Consider the following 20,169-nt stretch of genomic DNA (forward strand, 5'->3'; position numbering starts at 1 on the left):
ATTGTTCTATAGCCATTTTAATAGTTTTCAAATGTGTATTTTAAAGCAGTGCCAATTTTTAACAATTCTGAAAATTTGCCATTTTTCGAATGACTGCCAAGGCAGGTTATCAATCACTTTTGTTTGGCTGCTAGTTCTTCTTTCTTTTACCCCTAAACGTAATTCTTACTGATTTCTGTTAATTATTGTAAGCCTTTGATGGAGCCTTTTGTTCCTATCTCCCACACAATCCAAACCCATGTTTTCGTAAACTCAATTTCCCGTAAGATCTTAAGCCGAGCCCCTCTTTCCGTAAAATTCTTGTGCTTGGCAACTCCTGGCGACTCCCTACTTCTTGGAAGTAAAGATTCTTTGCCTCGGTCAAGTGCCAGTGTGACCAGCGAGGCCATTTCAAAATGGGGTTGTGTTCATGCCTTTTCCTTGGACTATCTCCTTGATCGTTTATAAATCATGAATGCGGAATTAAAAGTTATAAAGGAGTTAGGAAAAGGTCGTGTTGGATATATTAATCTTCGCCATAAAGCTGGCAATGAAAATGAATCCGGCACAAAAGAGACCACGGTGGAAGTTCCATCCACCCTAATTTACACGAGGTATGGACGCGTACCTCATATGACAGAGGACGTGGAGAGATTCCTTCCAACCAGATGCAAGCAAATGATACGCAGATTTAGGCTCTGTGACTTGTAAGTGACTCTAGTATAAGTCATTGTACCTGGTATTTGGCTCATATATGAATTTGCATTTTCATGAGGCACATGACATTCTTAGCACAGTTTGTACCTCTCCTCCCTTCATACACAGAACACGATTGTATTTCTTTTTAACAAGTTTTAATCTCATTGGGGGATAACTTGTCATGACACCATAAAGATGTTTAAATTCTTTGTCTTAATATTACATACCAAATATAATCGCTTTCTTTTTATCTTCAGTTACATTCAATTCAACACCGTAAACTTATTTCAATAATATATCTTTTAATACGTGGCACATTTACATATTGCATGGTGTTTCCATTTTGGGACAATTAAGGGAGTCTTTTTGTGTCTTTGTGGCTGACTCTTTTTATGTCTATTGTCCTCATCATCCAGTCTGCAGAGTATGGCATGTGCACACCGGAGATATTTTTGCGCAAAACCTGTTGCACACCCATATTTTTGGGTGTGGCAACTAAGATGGGTGTGGCTTGGTGTGGTCCCATAGAAAATGTCAGCTGATAAAAACAAGCACAGTTGTGTATGAACAATTTGAGATATCATGAATCTTACTTGACAAATATACAAATAAAAACCTGCGCTATCTTCAACCAGTATACTTCACACGCATTTTTACTGTGAAATGCAAATTCACAAATTTTAACCACAACAGGGAAAAATAGTCGGTGCACACCAGCACACCAGACATTTTTGGTGGTGCACACCGTCACACCAGGCTTTCTGCTCGTGCACACCGGAGATCTCGTCGAAAAGTGCCTTACCCTGCAGACTGGCTCATCATTAGGTGTAAATGTAAAATAATGATTGAAAAATGATAAGGAGTTTTAAGTTTTTAATTTATTTCCATCCAGGTTTGAAGAATCTGTAAGTCAAAGCCTTAAAGCTTCCAACAAGGGGTATAAAAAGTTTACAAACAGCAAAGTATGTGATCTTTCCTCTTCTTATTTACACACTTCCTCATACACTTACACACTTAAACTTTCTCAGGGATCATTAAAGGTCCTAAAGCCCGATGTAAAAGCCTCTTTTGACCTTTGATTTAAGGTTTTTTTGCAGAATAAATACTTTTTGAACTCTAGTATTTTTGACGGACTTTTGTAAAAGTGATAAAAAATGATCCTAAATTGTTATCAAAGAAAGTTGAAAAGCCATTTTTACAGTTTTTCAGGAAACCTTTTAATTGGTTCTTGCTGCTTATCATGTCATGACTGTTTCTTTCTTTAGTATTGACTATGATAGTTGATTCTTTAGTACTTCAAACTCAAACTCAAAACATTTCATTCACAGCAATAATTAACGACTACATTTATATTTAATACTTGAACCACAAATAACAATTATTTTTTACAAAAAAGGAAAACTACATACAGTAGGTACAATCCTTGCCAAAAGTCTTGGTACACCAAGCTAAAATTTTGCATAACTTCAGTAGCATCCCCCTCTCCCCCTTGAAACAATGTTGAATAACAACAGTTTCAAAGCTTGAAATTCGTCCAATGTCAGTTTATCAGCTAGGGTAAGTTATAGGGTTTTCAGGTAACATTGTTTTTGGGGGGAGGGGGGATATTTCTGTATCTTACAGCCAGATACCTTTATTTCTTCAAAATCTTTCATTGGTCGCAGGGTGTTCCAAGGACTTTTGTCAAGGATTGTAGTTCGAAGTTTAGTATGTTTGCTGTCAGACATATGGAAAGAACTCACAAGGAACTATCTAGGTCATATGCCCGATTTGACGTGTATAGGTGATCAATTTCTAGAGAAGAATGTGAATGAAAATAAAAAAGGCTGAATATCAAGATAATATAGGGTTAGTATAATAAGAGATGTAAATTGGTGATACTAAAAACACAATAGTAAGATGCATGGTGGAAATATATGTTTAACGATAATGTTCATAATCGGGTTCAAATAAGTATGTCAATTCGACTTTAAAAATAATTTTTCAGGTTTTTGATGAAAGATGACTTATTCGGTAACTTTTTAATTTGCAATCACAGGGAATTCCAAATTTTGACTCCTTCATATACAATTGACTTTTGTTTATAATTTGTCAAGACCAAAGGGAAAGAGAAGTTGTCATTTGAAGACTGTCTTGTTTCATGCTGATGATGTATATTTGTTTTGATGAACAGGTTGTTGAATAGGTCATTGATGCTTTCATGATAGATATAAAACATGAATTTAGCAACTTCAAGTTTATACATGTTATCAAAGTTGAGAAGATTATGTTTTTTGAATAGTGGTTCATTGGTATTTGGCAAAATTGATCACCCTAACTGCTCTGCGAAGGCTAGATTTTAATGGCTCCAGATTAGTTTTATAAGCACTTCCCCAGTTTAGTATGCCATAAAGTATGTACTCTCTTCAAAATGTACTCGCCTAAGTATGTACTCACTTAAGTATGTACTTAAGTGTATCAGAATCCTTCAATGAGAATTAAGGATCAGACTTCAGATTGAAAAGCTAAGGATTGTTAAATCTATTATATTATTTGTAATTTGACTTTAAAAACATTAGCAAATTTTCACCTGACAAATGACAAAAAATCCAAATTTTCATTTAAGAACTTATTGGAGAAAACTACTATCTTTTGGAAAATGTATAATAAGCACATAGTATTACAATTGTTTGTAAATATTTTGAGCAATTCTTATGAGCCTTTAATTTTTTTCTGTATGAGCTATATTCATGATAATTTCCCATTGCATGACACCATTACCTTTTGAAGAAAGTATTTATTTTCACAGGAAAGTGATATGCTATTTTGTTCAGTTCAAGACACAATTGGCTTTTCCTCAGTGGATATTTCTAAATATGCAGAGGAAAAATCCATTTCAGTTTGGACTCAGAGTGGGAGGAGGAAGGTTTATGTCTTTTTTATCTCATTAACATTTCTTGCCTACAGTGACCATTGTGTTATGAATATGAGGAGGTATTAGGTGCCTTTTCTTCTTCACCAAAAGTCTTTTTTGTTTAATAAACAAACTAAATTACTTGATATTTGTAATAAGCAATGAGTTTATTGTATATAGACAGTTCAATGTCAAATCACTGAGAAAAAAATGAAAATGTCACCAACCATCTCAGATTTTGCTAATTTTTACATATTGTGTACTAACTAATGGGAATAGAACATTCTGAAAATTTCAGTTCATTATCTTTTAGTACTTTCTGAGATATCCATAAATGAATTTTCAAGGATTTTAAGGTAAAATTCTAAGAATTTGCATTATGAAAAGGAAGACCTTTTCAAAATATCCTATTTAACTTTTATGACTAAATTCAGCTATGAGGAATCCAAAAATGATGTCTAATCGCATGCCTGACAGACATTGAAGATTCTATCTTTAAGATTCTGAAAAGACTTTGGTGTCAAATTTCATTATTTGTAATTTCATGGTGTTTGACAGATAGCACAACAATGAGATTTGGCAATTGACTTTGAGACATATTGAAGTACCAGAATATAAAATTCTGACATCATTTGTGTAAGTTCATTATGCTGCCCACCACCCCGCATTTTCATTATGGAGCCAAGTGCAAACCCTGCATTTTAGCTGTAAATTTAAGCAATTTCATCTTGTGCCCCCTGCTCCTGCTGAGTGCATTTTAGGACCCCCAACCCTCAGCTAGATTGTGAGACAGTCAAGTTTTCTTATGGTTCCCCCTTGGGGGCAATAAGTGTATATCAAAATGGAAGCTTTTTTCCAACAGAGAGGTTTGCAGACAATTTGTTGATCAAGTTATATTGTCTAATCATAGCCTTTATTGATTTAGACTTATTGGAATTACTGGTAAATTATAGCTGCAGGAACATTTTGTAAAGTGCATCAAATCATGTAACAGCTTACGAGGAGTATTGCCCTTCCAATGAAAAAAACAAGAGGAAGAAAGCTGCCAAGGCCTCAAGGACCATTGCAGCTTCCAACACTGCTCTTTATTTATTTATCTTTTGTCACATCCACCAGAGTACCAAGGCCAATTTTTTTCAGTGCTCTTTTGAAGGTTGTCACATGTATTTCATTGTAATAAACTAGAGGTGGAAGTTCATTTTCCAGCAGGGAAGCAAAACCTCAAAAAAGCAAATTTGCCCACCAATGACAAAGTTTGCAGAGAAAGGTGCTAAAAACGGTCTTTGATTTGACACTTTAGCAAATATGAGAGCTCTCTTCCCTGTCCCCCACACCTGGGCAATTTCCACCCCTGTAATAAACCTAACAAGGGTCTAAGTTACTTAATCTTTTGGGGGCTTTCCTAGAAAAAAGATTGGCAACAACGCTGAATAAATTGGGACAAGTGCATATATATGCAAAATGTTAAAGAATGGTGAATCTCTGGTAGCATACGCATAGATTGGGTTGTCTCGATTCACACGATTAAGAAATTGAAAGCTACATAAAGAGAGTGGTTTCTTCTGAAAATGAAACATTTTCATTATTTATAGATATTTGGAAGCTTTAAAACTGGTGTGATGACTTTCCAAAACTCTGTAAAGTTTCTCAAATCAGTAACACTGTTCTCTTAATCGCTTGGAGCCTTTACAATTATGTTTCTTCTGGAAATATTGTTTGTAAAATCTGTATGAAGTTGTCTCTTGCGAATGGATATGTCAATTGAATTAAAATAGAATATAATTAGCCAAGGAGAGGTCAAGTGAGAGTATTTGGTACCTACGACTGCATAAGAGCAAAGCAAGGCTCACAGTTTTCTGTAAAATATTTTTGCCATTTCAAAGCTGTTACAAAACGATGTTTTATAGGTTCTTCTTACATGGCATTCAATTGCATTCAATAAAACACTGTATTCCTGTTAAATAGATATTTGATTTTTTTTATTTTTAAAAAATTCGAATGAAATGAATTTTTAAGGAAACCAATATTAATCATTTTTATCAAAGTGAAAATCAGGGATGATATTCAATCTGGTAGTATGTGACTAAGAATATTTTGTAATTCTCTATTAAATAGACCTATGTAGCTTGATTTGTTTTCAAAATGACTTATAAATATTAAATTGTAATTTAGGCCGATTACACAGTGGCAACTTGATACATTTCTTGAATGATCCATTTTTCTTCATAACGTAAATAATAGTTCTATTTCCACTTCTGTTTACAAAAATCTGTTCTATTTATAATAATTCTAATCAGTTACTTACCAACTGCAATTTGTCACACTGTAGTTTATGTTCAATTTAGCTACACAAAACCAAATAAAGTGGAAAAACCCAGTTTTTGCCATTTCAACTAGTTGGAAATATTTTTCAGCAATTTTTCCAAATGGTTTCCTGTTATTTTTCATGTAGATATGATTTCATGTGTCATACTTTGACTGTCTTTTGTTGTCATACTTTGCTATTAACCCTTGTGACAGGTGTCAATCTGTCACATGCTTAATGCGAATGACTTCTTTGGCTAATTTCGCAACTTGTCATGTCTCCGTATTCCATATCCTTTCCATATCCAAAGTAGCTTCCCTGCTCTGTTTTTGAAACTCTTCATAATACATTTCTAATTCCTGTCTAGTGGGTTTATTTGTTAATATCTTGGTTAAGCCTTGTTTCTGGATATTATTTTTAGGATTTCGTATTTGTATAGGACATCGATGAATCACCTTGAATCAGTTGAAACTATTTCATCAATGACTCACCGTGAATTAGTTTGAAAGCTATTTTGAAAGAACTACATTCCATAAAACGTATCACTGATTGACGACTTTCTCACGAGGTTTGCACGACGTTTTAGGATGCCTAATATATTAGCGTGAAATTTGCCATTAATTTCCTCAAATTTTTCCAACGATTTTAGGAACAGATTCCCGTAATTTCTCCACTGCAGAAAGCTACAGTAGATCCTTAAGTTTCCATATGCCTCGTACACGCATTTTCCATAACGTTTCACAAAATCAAATATACGAGTTTTCCAAATACCTTTTATCGAAAAATTTTACTTTTTGGGAACAAAAATTGTCTTTTGAGGGTTTTTGTCTGGAAAGATTGAGATGTTGAATGAGGCCAGTTGTCTGATGATTGCATTAAGCTTGAAACTCGGAGTAGCAACTTAGAACCGTCTTGTTCTATACACCAAATAGCAAGGTGTTGTTGAATGACTACAATGAAATCAAAATGTTGATGTGGTTGAGACCAGCTCATAAGAATCTACAAACAGATTCAAGCGAAAAGGGAAATAATTAACGCTTGTCTTTGGCTTGTCTCTCGTTTTTCAGCAGCTATTTTATGCAGTGACGGTAAGAGTGTTCGCAAAGGTGCATGGTAGTCTCTGGCTGACATCGAACCCATTTGTTTGTGTGTTTTTTCATTGCAAACTATCGTTTGATGTCCCTATTGACTCGATCCAAAATTCGCTACAGAGTTGTTTAGTTGCTAACAGCAAATTATCTTTAAATAGTAATTTGCCCAAACATACATATTTTAATCCATACTCTTTTTAAGTTCCTTTTCCGTGCAAACTAGCAATGCAATAGTGACTTTGCTTGCCATTCTTTCCAGGTCACTTCGATTGGCTTCATGGAGGCTTTGTCAATGTCTGGCGTTGAAATGGCTGAATGTCTTTGCGATATCACACCTGTAGGAGCCAGTGATAAACGATGCAAAAAATCAGTTGATCGAACTTTGAAACATCTTGATCATTGTATTCAAATTTCACAGGAAAATCCGGTAAATATTACCCTTAAGTTGTCACTAGATAACACCAACAACATCGTAACACAACAGCGAACACAAAAACATTTATTTCTTGCCTACGACGTGTTTACGATGCTTCTTATGGATCGTACGGATAGTCAGGCACCGTGCAATGCCATTACCTTTTTGTGTCAAAAACATTTCCATGAATCTGAAAGATCTTTTCGGGGTGATAGAAATCAGTGGAAATTTTACTGACTAAAGAATAGCTTTCAGTCGTGGTAAATCTAAGGCCACATTTGTAAAATATGATGCTGCTCGCTGAATGGTCCAGAAACAGGGATGTTGGATCTGACTTTAAGAAAGATATAATAGCTAAACTGGTTTACAGCAAGTCTCTGCATACTTGTTTGCGGTAGTGTACAATATCATTATATAATGTCGAATTGGAAGCCATAACTCTACAGCATTTCGATTTCATCGCGCTTCAGAACTTATCTCATCTTGATCTATTCAAGTATTCTTAATTCATTAGAAAACTTGCTCTGAAACTTGAAGTTTATCAATGTAATCCTAGCCCCATTCTCTTCCATTGTTTCATTTTATTTTCGACATTCATTTCAGGTAAAGATATTTGATGCCTCCAATCGCATATTTGCATTCAAAATCGCACATTGAATGGATTTAGCAATTTTAAGCACAGTGGGTTTATCATAGAAAACACATGGAATGGAAAATTCTATTTGAGTTTTTTTTATCGTAGGAGAAGTACAATTTTGCTTTGTTTGGTGCGATAGTAGGAGGGGATAATGTCAAGGAAAGACGAAGGTGCGCAGTGGAGACTTCAAAAAGAGACGTCCAAGGTATGGCACGGTTCGTTGTCAATCTAGCTTGTTTGCATCATACGCGATCATGCCCAGAGATAAAGGCACAAATTCGTCAACAACATCACAAAACTTGTCTCTCATTAATCTTCGATGCTATCAAGGTTGGGATGGGGTTGATCTGAGCGAGGCCGTCACAGAGGGAGAGAAAAATTCAAGAATTTGTCATATTCTTCTGCTTTTAAACTTCAATCTGAAGAAAAGCAATGCTAAACGAGCTAAATGGCGGAAACGCCATATTTCTGAAAAATTCTGTTAGGTAAATTTCGCTTGGTTCTGACTAATGGCATGAGAAGCAAAGCATGGTTTGTGCGCATTGCACCACTTTTGTGTCTTGGGAATAAATATCGTAGTTTTAGTTTCGCGGTAGTTTGCTAGAACGCGTCCTCTCAATCTTATAGAGACAAAGCAATTTCAACTCACTGCAATTCTTTTCACAAAAATGTTTTGCCTTCACCGTTGCTCAATCGTTGTTTCCAATCAAAAGAAGTAGATTTTAGAAAGGCGTTAGCTTTGTCTGATTGAGCATTTGTACCGGATTGGTTGAAAACTTTTACGGTACATCTTCGCTAAATTGTGTCAGGATTGCCAGATGTACCAACTTGTCTAGGCACGCGGTCAAAAATTAAAAATATCTCAAAGTTTTCATCCCTCTCTCATTATCATAAGCAAAACTCAGCACGCAGTAAGGAAAGTCTAACCCCTGAAACAACTAAATCCAATTTTGAATGGCATAAAGGTACTCTGCAGACTAGGGGCATCGAACGAACAAATCAGTGTCATTAGAAACAAATTTAATTGGTTAACAACTCCCCCTGAAATTTTCTGTCATGATTCCAACTTGTCCTCGCAGGATCGCAAAAAAAGCTCGGTCTCAGTCTAATCCAACTCCTAATGTACTTCGCGGACTAGTGCGATGGAGCGGGAAACAGGAAACAGTGTTATAGGAAACAGGCTTTTCATCTATTCTCTCCAAGCAACTTCCATAAATTACAGAAAATTTTTCCATACAACATATTGTCTAAAAGCCAGGAAGAGTTTAGTTTGGCCTGAATAACTTGGATCTCCAATTTTCTTCTGCTGAGTTACACAGTTCTGCACATGTTTTGGTATAACTTGGGCTTTGGAACTATTTGATGGTGACGATAAGAATGAAACAATAAGAAAAGGGAAGATAGTTTTGAAAGTCGGGATTAGGAAAATAGTCCTGACGAAGATAAGAAGCAAATGATTGGCTTCAAATGTGAACGGAAAAAGCCTATCTTTGATCCCTTTTCTGTGCCCAGTAAAATTTATGCAAGGGTAATATAGTTGCAATTCTAGTACGCTCTTATACGCCTTAAAGAACATTCGCTGCCTTAAAAAGAGTTAAATCAAGAGTAAGGTGAAGAACAGCTGCAAATTTCGCTGTTAATGTCTTTGGAGAGACAATACCATACTTGCTGGAAAAATATTAGCTGATTAATAAATAGCCTTGGTCGAAATTGAACCGAAAAAAGCGTGTCTTTACAGAGTTAAAATTCAGAAAGTTACTATCTGCTTTACAATTGGGCCTGTGAAAAAATCTATATAAAATATGAATTATTTAAACTAAACACATAATTGCAATCTAAAGTTAAAACGGAAGATAATCAGGAGCTTAGTTCACGTTAAAGATTCTCGTCAGTTTTCAATCTAGTTTTCAAGCAGTGGATACTGGGTGTCAATTTTGTTTCTGAGTAAAGAATATTCAAAACTTTGGCTGTTTAATAGTCGAATGGTTTTTGTCCCATGGATGTTTTCATTTGGGGTATTTGTAAGTCAGACCCAGTGTTGCGTAGAAGGCGAGTTTGAAAATCTGTTAATGTAGAAAAATAACCACTTGGGTATTCTGGGGTTCAGACATTTTTAGGTTATCTTGATGTTTCTAAGTGGATCGCATGTGACAAATTTTCAGCATCTAACGCTGGAGGTTTGCGATGATATCAGCGTAATTGCCTCTTACACATGGGATGGCTGCCCCGACTTCACTTAGTGACTATCAGGGGTACCAATGCTTTCATTAATCGAATTTACCGTTTCACCCGATGGATTTGGCAGTTTTTATAAATGTTGTTGGAGATTGGGCTCGGGTACTCCCGATGTTTACCGTACAGTGTATCAGGACTCCTCAATACACTTAAACAAATATTAACAATGTTTTCTCTATTTGTTTTTTTTGTTTCTTTATTTGTTTATTTGTTTGTTTGTTTGTTTGTTCATTTGTTTGTTTATTCGTTTATTTGTTTATTTATTTGTTTGTTTATTTGTTTGTTTGTGTGTTTGTTTATTTATTTGTTTGTTTGTGTATTTGTTTATTTGTTTGTTTATTTATATGTTTGTTTGTGTATTTGTTTATTTGTTTGTTTATTTATTTTTTTATTTATTTGTTTGTTTATTTATTTATTTGTTTGTTTGTTTATTTGTTTGTTTATTTATTTATTTGTTTGTTTGTTTATTTGTTTGTTTATTCGTTTATTTGTTTGTTTATTTATTTGTTTGTTTGTTTATTTGTTTGTGTGTTTGTTTATTTATTTGTTTGTTTGTTTATTTGTTTGTTTGTGTATTTGTTTATTTGTTTGTTTATTTATTTTTTTGTTTATTTTGTTTGTTTTTAATCATAAATGGATGTTTATGAATGGATATCATCTAGAGATGTTCTCGTTTAGTGCTTCAGGAATTTTTGTATATTAAGAACTATGCAATTTATCTTATTCAGGTTTCGTTTTGGAAGGATTCGACAAGATTGGTGATGATTTCAACGAAATTTTGCAAACAACCTTGGTGAGTTATTAGCTTTTTATCCAAAATAAGAAAATATTGTTTTTTATTCAAATTTGAAAGGACACACAAGGGTACTTTTCGCCTCTTTCGATGATTTCCTATAAAGTATTTCTTTAGATAGTTTGCCTTTCATCAAAGTTTACAATCTGGTGTTCAATCAATTGCCATTCTTTCGAAGGAGTATCTGCCGCCCGATAAGCCAAAGATAATGCTAGGATCTTTTAACCCAGGTAACTCAACAAACATTTCGCAATATGTTTCCTTTCTGATTAAATCATTCGGAAGCTGATGAAGATCATTTCTTTCAAATTAGGGTGTAAACTTGAACAAAATTTCGCATGATCAATGTCCATCCTTTCAGATCGTGTCTTGGCTCTGCAAGGACTGGAATTTAGTTGACATCACAAAGAGATGCACATGAATGTGTTGGCTTGTTTAAGTGAAACCTGTTTTGCAAATCCTTCATTCTTAAAATTTCATTTTACAGTGATTCGCAAATATTTTTGATAGCATTTATATTTATCTTTTAACTTTTTCAAACTTTGTAAAGTTTATTTCATTGTCCAAACTTCAAATTCTATTTGCCTTTCGATTTCCAATTTCCAATTCTATTCAAACATGTTTTGTTTCAGAGCGAACATTAGAGGCTATTCTTAATGGCGTTGATATTGTAGATAATTCGTATCCTTCTCAAACTTGTACTGAAATTCATTTTAAAGAATTCAATTTTAATCGCTGGATGACATCCTCGCCTCTGTACTTCGTATGCTAAATTTATTTTTATATCTGAAGAACAATTGTTTTAATGCCAGGCATATTCTTTTGCCCATATATGTAGTTAATTCATCCATGACCACTACCACAAGACAGTTGCGATTTTAGCCTTTTCTTGCTGATTATTCCCTGACGCAAATCAGATATGTTTATGAACTAACTGAACGTGGTTGTGCTGCAGTTTTTACTTATCGCACTAAAAAAATGAAGACCCACTCTGATCAGGATCCAGCTACAAATGTACTTGAAAATGGACCCCAGTCAACATTGGAAATAGAACTGAGCCAGAAAAGGTGAGATCTTTCAAATTAACCTGCAGTTTTGCCAATATTTTCATAACTTTTGTCAGTTATCAATTATCAAACTTGTATCTTTAAATCTTTTTCTTTTCACATATTTTTCTATCAGTTTGCTACTTTTCGCTTCCTTTTTAAAATTGAAAATTATTTTAATCATTGATGCTGGAGAATAGAATTTTTGCAAATTTGTAAGATATCAAATCATTATTATATTGTTGCTTAAGGTACAAAGATGATTTCAAGCCAATCCTCAGTACTTGCAACTGCATGACCTGCCTGAAATACACAAGGGCCTACCTTAATCATCTTTTGGTGACCAACGAAATGCTGGCTCAGGTTTTACTGATGATGTGAGTAATTTTTTGGTGATAAAAGTCCAAATATGAGTTCGAAAAAGGAAATATTTAAGACATTATAAAGCTTTTCATCTGACACATTTCAAAGTCTGGGGGATAGAATACAACTCTATGTCCCGTCTAGGATTAGAAGATATCAAGTCCCTTATTGGAGAACAGCTCCCTTGGTCTTGCAGGTAAAAAAGCAACCAAAACTTGTAGTTTTGCCATCGGGCAGCACTTAAGATGCAGTTTTCAAAACGATGTACATATAAAATAAATTGATTTTGTGTTGCTTGAAAAATTTTGTTTTACCTTGGACTGTGCTGGTAATATTTTCAATTGGCAAGCAACAGTGGTTGAGCAACCCAAACAGTCATGTGCTGATGTTTCTGTAAGACCTTTTTCGATCCAAAACTGGGTGTACATATTTCCAAGCTTAGCATTACCTTAACCCTAAACCTAACTCTAAGCCTAACCCTAACCCTAACCCTAACCCTAACCCTAACCCTAACCCTAACGCTGACCCTTAGAAAAGTTTTATATTCTGAAGAGTGTCAGATGAAACGCTTAAAGGGTCTTAAGCAATCGGCATGCTTTGCAGTAGCTGTTATTCTACATGTGTCGACATGTGCTTTTTTTATTTCCATGCAATACGATACAAGGCCGGTTTTGAAAGTATAGTCGCAAAGCATGCCGGTCGCGCAAGTCTTTAACTATGTTTATGATGATGTAATTTCTCAATTTTTTGTTCAGTTTTATATAATCATCCTCCATGTTTAGCCTCGTCATAATAATACTTAATATTTAGCCTTTCTAAATATTTAGTCTTAATATTTTGCGCGCATTGGGAATTACTTACAAATCTCTAAAGAAAAGTAATTCCACGCATTTATCTTGGCTTCTTCCACACAAGACCGCCGTTTTTTGAGCCTAGGGCTCAAATCTTGATTGGCTGAGAACCTGCGCTAAGTCACGTGGTCTTTCTCGCTGCTAAGCCGGAAAGTGTATGCAAACTTAGACCAAAGCCAAAAATTGGGAATTTTTACTGCCCTTTTTGTTAAAAATAGCGTTTAAAAGCTGCTGAAATATATTTCAAATTGGATTAACCATAGCCCTACACACATAAATTCTCTACAAATCTGCCGGGGAATATGCCCCCGATTTTTAGTTGCTTAGAAAATGCAACGTAGCCACCAGAAATTTCTTTAAATTGAAGTAGATTGTAATGAATGAATTTAGGGTAAAAATCAACAGATTAACAGGCAAACTAAAATGTTAATTATATTTGTTCTTTCACATTTCGCAAACCTTGTTTATCTCAATTTGATACCAAGGATTTTCGACGAAAAACGATTTTATAAATAACGATCGCTTATGCCGACGCAACAAATTCAGTTAATTTTCCACTTACCGTATTTCCTCGAAAATATGTCGCTAGACGGCTTATTTTTGAATCGGCTTATATTCGGAGGTCGGCCAATTTTCGAGGAAATACGTTATCTCCATTCACGCGTTTCAAATAATTCCACAAAAACCCTTAAAAATGAAATTTCTCCAGCTGGTACATAACATCGTGGAGTTAACGCACATTCAACTCAGTGCAAGAGAATCTTTTTTCCTCTCAATATCAAAAAAGCCTATTCTATCATTTTTGGTGCCAGGAAACATCTTTCGAATAGACCTAAAGCAAATCAATTTTCTTTAATTGAGGAGGCACTTTTGGGTGGTTGGACATCTCTTAGGGAGCAAGTGACTGTAACTTTTTCAAACTGTAAGGACATACAGTATGTAGCCCTTATAAATCTTTTAGATAATAATCTCCCTCTTGTCCTTTCTTTTTATTCTGTCATCTTTTCTTGGGTATTGCAAAACACAGAGCAGTTTGCCATATCTCTTCTCGGGTATTGGAAAATGTTCTTTTGCTTTTAACGAAACTACTATAATAAGGCACTATTACATTGACTGAGCAATTTAATGCATTGGAAGATGCAAGATCATCCAGTTTTTAACACGCTCGTACAAATCTGAATTCATTTGATGTGTACCCTGTGGAAAATTTCCATTCCATGGTGAGAGCTCAATCAAGCCATAGTGACAGTGGTGATCTTCTGCGCCAAAAAGCCAAAGCATTTGGCAACAGCAAAGCAACTTCAGCACAATTTTCATCTGTTTTCGAAGTTCCAAAAAAAGTACACCTTTAGCAGAACGAGACTGAAAAGAATGAAATTGGATGCAGCAATATTCACTTGCAGCATTTTAAAGCAAATTGTCCAAAGTGCCAACTCTGTACATCAGGTGCCACGACCAGCTAGGAAAGCCAAAAACATGACGTATTTGAAACTGTCCGTACTTTATGGAGAAGATGCAGTTGTAACCAAACCCAAGCAGGTATCTTTATATCAATAAATTACCATTTCATTTGCTATTTCAAGAAAAATTACTTACTAACTGCTGAGAGACTTTCTAATTCAATTGCCCCAGCCCAAGAACATTAAATACTCCTAATGTATCCAATATTTCAAAATTAGGGCATCTTTCGTATTTATATAGGAAGCTATGGTTAGAATCAATGCTAAGCAATTTTTGTGAATAGAATTACCTACTTTACATTTAATTTTTACCCTTAGTTAATATTTGGCAAAGCTGGATTTCAGTGGATAAAGAGGAATTTTTCACAGGTTTTTGACATTTTTACCTATGAACAAAATTACATATAACTACTTTTATTCATAGATCAACTTACCTAAATGTGTGCAACCGTTGAACAATACACTCATGAAAAAACTCCATGGTTGTGGGCACTCCTTGCATTCAATAATGCTTCCTTCTGGCCCTGGAATTTGTGGCATTTGAAGACAAGGTGTTTGATGCCATCAAAGCTTTACCAGTGCCCATTCTAAATCCAGACTGTGAGCAAATTGTTGCTGATCGAGATAAAGATGACAAAATATGATGGTGATGAAAACGACGAAGAGGAGTTTACTACCGACGAAAAAGGCTGTCACCGTTGTGATTTGAGAATCTAGCGACTTATTCTCTGCGAAACTGAAAAGACTACAAACTCTACGCGACACGTGATAAAAAAGCTCCATCGCAGCGATCGTTAGAACTTTCTAGAAGCTTCTACGCTATCCTTAGGCAGCTAACAATAGAGCAGCAATCAATCTACAAAAACTACGCGTGCTAGACTGGCTAGTAATTACGAAATTCATTAGCTCATTTACATAATCAGCAATTAGCAAAACTGTCGAGTGCACGTTCCCAACAGTCACCCAGCAACCATTGCTGATGCCTTCCTTCAATTAAAAAGACAGATATTTACACGTGGTTTGATTCCAGGATTGCGAGGCTCAACGTTTTTGGAGCTCTTGTGATCGCGAATCAAATGGTTTTTAAATACCACCAAATTTCCAGCTTTGGTCCTATCCAACTGAGTCACACACACACTACTTACCAAATTCAAATAATAAATGGAAACCAGTTGTTTTAGAACTAAACAAATTTTTTAGACAATATTTCTATTCTATGACCCGGAAAATTTGAACATTGACACTTCGGGCGTTTGGAAACGGCACCAGTACTGCTATATAATGTCATTTCTCGACTAGTTACAAGATGTTTCCACATAGGTTAAAGCATTATGGAAGTCCAAAATCTAATTAGCGATACTAGAATGAATTTGTTGAATTTGTTGCGTCGGCCTAAGCGATCGTTATGAATAAAATCGTTTTTCGTCGAAAATCCTTGGTATCAAGTTGAGATAAACAAGATCTGCGAAATGCGAAAGAACAAAAATAATTAACATTTTAGTTTTCCTGTTAATCTGTTGTTTTGTCAAGATTTTTAATGAACAGTGTACTTAGCTTTGGAACATTCCAGAACATACTAGGAACTTTTGCTTCGTGTGTAATCCCTTAGAATAGCTCTCCATATTAGCTTATTTAGCCCATTGTAAACTTGTATTCGTTTTATTGACGTAATTGTACCTCGGGAACCTTCATGAACCTTCTGAGGGTATCCAAAATTAGCTATGACGCAATTAATAATTTTAGAAACTTTGTATTGAAATGATACGCAATAAAGACAACGTTTGCTAGAACATTCTTAGACTTAGGTATAAAAGTAGTTGAGATTATAATTATTATAATTATTATTATTATTATTTTTATTATTAGTGTTCCATCCGAATGGAAAAAAGCATCGACAATATTAATCCACAAAAAAGACAATACAGATGATCCTTCTAACTTCAGACCAATAGCCTTAGAATCTGTTCCCTTGAAAATCTTCACCTCCTGCCTACGTAACTCTGTTTTCAACTTTCTGAAACAAAATGGTTTCATTGAAAGCCAAATTCAAAAAGGCTTCACTCCCAAGATATCAGGTACTTTAGAACACACGGCACTTATGGGTCATATGATAAATAAAGCTCGCACAAAACAGCGCTCTTTGGTTGTTACCCTGCTTGATCTCAAAAATGCTTTCGGCGAGGTCCACCATACTTTGATTTCCACTATTCTTTCGAACCATCATATACCATCTCATATTCAGGCTCTGGTCTCCAGCTTATATTCGGGCTTCAAGACCTCTATCCTCACAGATACATTCCAAACCCCTGCCATTCCCGTTTGTCGTGGTGTTCTTCAAGGTGACTGTCTCAGCCCTCTTATCTTTAATCTATGCTTCAATACGTATATTCAATACATAATAGCAGAAACATATAAACAGCTTGGCTTCTCTCCCCACGACGAAAACGATCGCATGTTCCAGCCAGTGCATTGGTTCCAATTTGCTGATGATGCTGCGGTTGTTACTAGTGATGAAAAGGAGAACCAGCTCCTGTTAAACTGCTTTACAAGATGGTGTCAGTGGGCAAACTTTATAATAATGGTGGATAAATGTGTCACCTTTGGCATTAAGAAATACTCAACAAGATCTCTTCAGTTCCAGCCAAAGCTTTTCGTGAACAACCAAAGCGTGCCTGTTGTTAAAAATGGAGAATCTTTCAAATACCTTGGCCGCTTCTTTGACTTCGAAATGACCAATGGCAGTCATAAAAAAAACTGCTATCAATGTTTCCCAGCCTTCTGAAAGAAATTGATGACTTGCCTCTGCATCCCAAAAATAAACTTCTATTGTACCACAGCTATGTATTGTCCAAAGTTTCTTGGCACTTCACTGTTGCAGACCTATCGAAGACCTGGGTCATTGAGAACCTCGATAATCTTGTCTCTAAATACATTTGCCAATAGCTTGATCTTCCCATAAGTGCTACTTTAACTAGTATAGTTCTTTCTAAAAATCAATTTGGTCTCGATCTTCAGCTACCTTCTGTCAAATTCACTCAATGCCAAACTGTTTCACGCAATGCCCTCCGAACTTCTCCTAACACAAACATTCAAGCTTTATGGAAAAACACCAGTAGTGGGATGAATCTGCAATACGACATTCACCGTAACACCAAAGATGTACTGAAAGCAGTAAAATCAGACAGTAGAGAACGCTTGGCACATCAATTACTATCTCAGGGTGCTTTTATTTCATTTCTGTTGGACCACTCTCTCAAAAAGCTCAATGGTCTTTGGTCTGTTGTGCAGAGCAACCTACCCACGAACATCTTCAACTTCACCATCAAGTACCTGAACAATACTCTTCCTACGCGCAAAAATCTAAGCCTTTCGAACCTAAGCCAATCATCTGATTGCGAATTCCGCCTCCTTCCCGAAACTTTACTCCATGTCGTTGCAGGCTGCAAAGTTTATCTCGAACAAGGTCGTTATACCTTGCGTCATAATTCTGCTCTAAATTTTCTTGCAACCTCCTTGAAAGCAATAGAGGGATCCTCTCTTTTTGCCGATATTCCTGGCTTCTCCTCACCATCCATCATAACTGGAGACAATCTGCGCCCAGATCTACTTCTGCGTACAAAGGAAAACATTCTTTATGTTTTGGAACAAACGATAGGATTTGAAACTAACCTTAACTGCAATGCAGAAAGGAAACGTTGAAAATATGCTCGCCTTGTCTCAGATCTAAGACCAAGGTTCAAATCTGTCATTTTTGTAAATCTCTCCATCAGCTCATCTTCGGCGACTCATGCAGCTCATTTTTTGAAATGTGTGACTCTCTTTCCATCGATGATCAAAACAAACGATATCTCATTTCTAAGCTTTCTACGATATCCATTCGTACCACCAAATTACATTTTTTGCTGTAGGAACAAAACATGGACTAACCCAGAGCTACTCCTCTTTTAACATTTTTTTTTCTTTTCTCTTTACTACGATTGTAATAGTCTTATTTTGTAAAAACAGGCTAGCCAGTTACAAATTACCTTGTAATAGTGCGACTTGTAATTGTAGTTTTAACTGGAATTCAAAATGAAAAGTTTCCATTATTATTATCGAATATTTATACAGGATAATACTTCAGTAGTGATATGCATATATACATATTTACACTGTTTTCCCAGTAATGCTGTTAAAGTAAAAAGAATAAACAAAATAAAATTTAAAAATTAGTTATAATTAGTTAAGTTGAGTAGTTGTAAAATTGCGATGGTTGTGATCGTGACAAACATTAAAGATCCTGTGAACAGATTTGTGATTTATTGTCGTGGCTAACTATACGATTCCCGACAGTTTTTCACTCTTAATTCCTTCACTACCATCCCCCTCCATTTTATGCTTGGGATATAGTTTGTTTACTTCTTCCGAGGCCGTCATTGGCCTATCGGCGAGAGGGACCACGTTATTTTGCGCAAGCTCTCAGCCAATCAAGGTTTGAGCCCTATGCTAGTTCCGTGTAGTAACACAGCAGCCGCAAAACTATAATATAAATTATGTGTATAACTTATTAGTAGTAATTTAAATCTTTTTTTTTTAAAGAATGCCCAGTGTAAACGTTTAGAGGATAGATGTTTGAAATTTTATAAATAACCGTATACGTATACACATTACCATCGTTCTTTGAAATTTAGACTCTGCAATGGAGCAGGTCTAAAATCCATTTGGATCCAAAATCCTCACCTTTCTTTGTCACCACAAAATAGTACAAAGAAGCAATCTCAAAAAGCTCATTTCGTTTTATAGGCACAATATGCACCATTTTGGGAAATTCCTTGAAGAAATACGAACAGCGATGAGCGAAGCAACGCTGGATAGTTTAAAGGATTTATTAGTGAGTACATCTGTGAGCTAATGGCCTTCAAAATTTTACAAAATTGTTGTTTTGTGTGCTCATTGCCTTTGGCTCCTGAAATGGGAGCCTTTGTATGGTTTTAGATACATGAAGATTTATTGTATGTATAGCACTATGTCTGACATTGGAAAAATAGACATCGAATTTTTATGGGAATCTTGTCTCAGCCAGTTATTTAGAGTAAAAATCAAGGAACCACCTTAAATGTCGAAAAAGATAATAAAACCTCATTATGCTTACAATAATATCATGAATGAAGTTCTGTTGTAAATTCGGAGCTTGTGTTGGCAGTGAATGAAATGGTTGCATGATAACAGAGTTTCTTTGAATGCCATAAAATTGCCATGCTCATCAATTCCAACAGTATGTTGAAGTATGTAATGCTAAATGTCAATGGCAACAGGATTGAGCTTGCAAATGATACCAAAGGCCTAAGTGTCAACGATATAATTTGATTTTTTTATTGACAAAAAGTAATTACAATTCAATTTTACATTCGACTATACTACCC

General features: G+C 35.3%; 1 protein-coding gene across 1 annotated transcript; it reads left to right on the forward strand.

Annotated features, from left to right (window-relative positions):
• Positions 1-372: 372 nt before the first annotated feature.
• On the forward strand, positions 373-20,169 carry LOC135693663 (queuine tRNA-ribosyltransferase accessory subunit 2). The gene is made up of 11 exons (XM_065212193.2): positions 373-686; positions 1,571-1,640; positions 3,467-3,583; positions 7,227-7,394; positions 8,125-8,224; positions 10,983-11,047; positions 11,226-11,277; positions 11,680-11,728; positions 11,965-12,114; positions 12,345-12,470; positions 19,550-20,169. The coding sequence occupies exons 1-11, from the start codon at positions 451-453 to the stop codon at positions 19,656-19,658; spliced, it is 1,242 nt and encodes a 413-aa protein (XP_065068265.2). The 5' UTR covers positions 373-450; the 3' UTR covers positions 19,659-20,169.

Source organism: Rhopilema esculentum, chromosome 11 (assembly GCF_057945365.1).
Source record: "Rhopilema esculentum isolate cy_ngs chromosome 11, ASM5794536v1, whole genome shotgun sequence".
Lineage (NCBI taxonomy): Eukaryota > Metazoa > Cnidaria > Scyphozoa > Rhizostomeae > Rhizostomatidae > Rhopilema > Rhopilema esculentum.

Excerpts from the sequence above, each read along its gene's own strand:
- LOC135693663 (XM_065212193.2), top strand. The coding sequence starts at position 451 with ATGAATGCGGAATTAAAAGTTATAAAGGAGTTAGGAAAAGGTCGTGTT. Across the intron at positions 1,641-3,466 it reads AAAAGTTTACAAACAGCAAA|GAAAGTGATATGCTATTTTG; the intron begins GTATGTGATCTT and ends TTATTTTCACAG. Across the intron at positions 11,278-11,679 it reads GCTAGGATCTTTTAACCCAG|AGCGAACATTAGAGGCTATT; the intron begins GTAACTCAACAA and ends GTTTTGTTTCAG.